The following is a 3,381-nucleotide window of genomic DNA, read 5'->3' as shown; positions in this document are numbered from 1 at the left end:
TGAGGTATGTGTGTCTTAAACAATTGCAGCTTACAGGATGGTGTGTGGTTGTCATGTCCTACATCACGTTTATTTGTGTGTTGTGTTTTTGCATCTCGCCCATGTAGATTTCTAGCTACTGGAAACAGCTATCATTCGTTACATTTCGAATTCCTTCTTGGAGTGAGCACAATTTCGGGCATTGTGACAGGCACCTGTGTTGTGTTGTGGCTGCGATTGAAGGCCACCGTGATGCCTCAGCCCACGACAGACCACTGGCTTTATCACCACCACCCAATTTCCAAATTGTATTGGTGCCCTAGACTGGAAGCATATTCGAGTAAAGAAGCCCCCCACTCCGGATCCCGATTCTATAACTACAAACAGTTTTTTTCCATCGTCTTGTTGGCCTTGTCCGACAGCAATTATTGTTTTACCATTGTACATATAGGGTCCTATGGAAGCTCAGCTGATGCCCGCATCTTTCGTACATCCAGGATGGGCCATCGTCTGATGTGCAATCTACTTTCCGTGCCGGCGCCGAACCACCTGCCTGGCTCGCGAGGACCGCCAGTCCCTTATGTGATCGTGGCAGATGAGGGTTTTGGACTCACAAGTCAAGTAATGCGCCCATTTGCTCGAAGAGGCTTGGATGACCGCCGGCGCATATTCAATTACCGGCTTAGCAGAGCACGCCGATGTGTGGAATGTGCATTTGGCATAATGTCCTCCAAATGGCGTGTTTTTCTCACCACCATGCAACTGACGCCGCAAAATGTCACCCGTGTCATACAAGCGTGTGTCGTGCTTCATAATTTTTGTCGCATACATGACGCCGGTTGTGATGCCTAATATATTCGCCAAAATGTTTCCACATCAACCATTCGGCAGCAAATTCCACTTGGAAGGGCTCAAACATCTGGGATTCGAGTACGCGACATATTTGCACAATATTTTGACAGCCCCCATGGAGCTGTGGCATGGCAGGAGGATGTTCTGTGAGGGCTGTCCTAGTGTAGATTAGTGGCCCACTGTAGCATTTTTAAGTTAAATTTGTTGTTATTTGGGGAGGGGATATTTAGATTAGGGACTCGCAAGACATGAGGACCCTTGACGTGGGTTGCGAGCTTAGATCTTTGGTGGTTTTTCTTTTTAGTTTGAATGTCCTCTAGACGAATTAGCTTGGGAGGCAGATTGGCTTAGCCCATGTTCACTAATCCCAAGGCAAAATACATTTGTTCCACATTTCTCACACCACTGCAATGCAGGCGAGCACAATATGAGGAATGGAGGAAAACCACCAAAGATACACTAATACCTCAATCATGGCATGCTACAATCTTGCTCCATCGGCATAATGTTTGAACATTATCTAAAAGAATCTTTGGGGGAACCTGGGTTCCACCACATAGATGGAGGCAAACACATCAAATATTACTTGCAAACAGAAAAACAATTTAATCTGTCATTTCAAACGGTAACTTTTAACAGGAACCAGCAGGCATCCAAAAATAGAAAATGCACCAACATGATGCTACATTAACATACTGGGACTTCGATGTTTACATCACCACATCGAGCCACCCGTAATCGGCCTACACACATCTATAAATCATAATACCTGTGTGATGGCGACTGATGGCTCTGCATTTCAGCACCACTATACTGTCCCTGGGCCTGCTGAGGATGTTCCTCAACAGCAAAGTGGTGCTGATACAGAGGGTTGAACCCTGCCGGGGGGCCCTGGCCAGAGGGAGGCTGGGGTCTGACGTAGGGGACGAAAGGGTGCTCCCGAGGCACCACATGACCAGGTGACATTATGGTCACCATCGGCCGTTGGTACTGTGGCCGTGGAAAGGTGTGTGCAGGCTGGGAAGGGAGAGGTGCAGTAGAGGGCACCAAATCCTCAGGCAATCCACGCCATTGCTCTATTACCTGGAAGCACTGGCGTGGATTGTTAGGAGGAGTGGCAGAGTCAATTATAGCAAGGATGGCCCCTTGGACGCGTGCCATCCGGTAGTCCGGGACTCGCCGGAGTAGCGGCGCTATGGTACGGCCAAAAGCGTCACATCCATCCTCCTCCGAACAGCGCCGAAGGTACTCCAGGACTCTCGAGTCCACGTTGGCACCTGCTGTGGCAACCTGGGTGCGCCGGCGTCTGGCTTGTGGCGTCCGGGGATTGTCCACGTCCCGTGGCAGCTGGGGTTGGCTGCTTAACTGGGTGGCTGCTTGTGTTTGCGTGAGGTCGGGGGTCAAGGGCAGCACGGGATGTTGTTCCGTGACCAGCTGCGACTCCACATGGCCAGCCTCCTCCTCGGTGTCATTGAGATTATCACTGCATCTGCCAGAAACATTTTGCGTTACTCCTTTTAACATGTCCACAAGGGTCAAACAGCTTTTTAGGCCGATTATACAGTGAACACACACATGTCATCAAGGTACAGTCAGTACTTACGGCCGCATCTCCATAATGTCCTTGAGGAACATCAGCTGTTTCATATATATGTAGGGGCGTTTTTTGGACGCCCCATCCCCACTTCGCCCTCTGCTTCCAAATTCCCTCCTGAACTGATCCCGACAGCTCCTCCACCGTGTTTTAACATCATCAACTGGACATAGGAACAGGAAACAGACAAAAAAAGGAGACCATGTGACCTAACTGAAAACTGCACTTGTTCGAAACGTCGCTAAACTTTAAACACAACTAAACATTAAACACTTGCCTAATGATGCAGTGACACACCCGCGACCAAGCACAGTACAAACATGTGAAACACAAGGATATACACTACAGCATGGCCGATTGCATTAGCATCAATAGAGATCTGCGTTTACCTATGCTTTTGCGGTCTCTTGTGGTGCTTTTATCCCACTCCTGTCCGAAGAGGCTCTGCGCGACCTCATCCCAGCCAACCTCCTTGCCCGTGCGGTCGTGGTAGGCCTCTGCGTTGGTGTTCCACAACTGGGGTCTGTCATGGACCAAGCAGATAAGTTTTTCAACATCGCACGCACGTGGCATTGTAGCAGATGTCGGTTGGAACTGTGCGCATGTGCTCAGAAAGTGAAAAGCCACTTCCTGGTTTGTACTAGTTTTGTCTAGTTTTGTCAACTCATTTACATACACTTAACAAGTGTTGTGTGAAAAACGCTGTGCGTACGGAGGTGCTTCCGTGTGCCGTGCGTTGGGTGCGTGATGCGTTGAAAACGCAGAATCAACGGACATGTCGTGACTTTTTTGCAACGGAGCAACGCTGCGCAAAAATCACGCACATGTCTGCACGGCCCCATAGACTAATATAGGTCCGCGCAACGCGCGTGAAAATCACGCGCGTTGCACGAACGTATTTCCCGTTCATCTGAATAAAGCCTAACATTTTTTAACCAGCACTGTGAATACTGTAC

At 49.2% G+C, this 3,381-nt stretch overlaps 1 protein-coding gene across 1 annotated transcript; it reads right to left on the bottom strand.

Moving 5' to 3' along the window:
- Positions 1–1,449: 1,449 nt before the first annotated feature.
- LOC142680540 (uncharacterized) lies at positions 1,450–2,998 on the bottom strand. The gene is made up of 3 exons (XM_075847290.1): positions 2,815–2,998; positions 2,435–2,588; positions 1,450–2,320 (listed from the first exon to the last, which is right to left on the bottom strand). Exons 1-3 carry the CDS (start codon positions 2,996–2,998, stop codon positions 1,585–1,587), a joined length of 1,074 nt encoding a protein of 357 aa, XP_075703405.1. The 3' UTR covers positions 1,450–1,584.
- Between the last annotated feature and the right edge of the window lie 383 nt (positions 2,999–3,381).

This window comes from Rhinoderma darwinii, chromosome 1 (assembly GCF_050947455.1).
Source record: "Rhinoderma darwinii isolate aRhiDar2 chromosome 1, aRhiDar2.hap1, whole genome shotgun sequence".
Classification (NCBI taxonomy): domain Eukaryota; kingdom Metazoa; phylum Chordata; class Amphibia; order Anura; family Rhinodermatidae; genus Rhinoderma; species Rhinoderma darwinii.
This window is presented reverse-complemented; position numbering and strand designations above follow the sequence as displayed.

What these genes read in the sequence shown, in the direction of transcription:
- LOC142680540 (XM_075847290.1), bottom strand. Translation starts at nt 2,998, where the DNA reads ATGCCACGTGCGTGCGATGTTGAAAAACTTATCTGCTTGGTCCATGAC. An exon ending in AAGAGACCGCAAAAGCATAG is followed by an intron (nt 2,589 to 2,814) that starts GTAAACGCAGAT and finishes TCCTATGTCCAG; the next exon opens with TTGATGATGTTAAAACACGG. An exon ending in GACATTATGGAGATGCGGCC is followed by an intron (nt 2,321 to 2,434) that starts GTAAGTACTGAC and finishes TGTTTCTGGCAG; the next exon opens with ATGCAGTGATAATCTCAATG.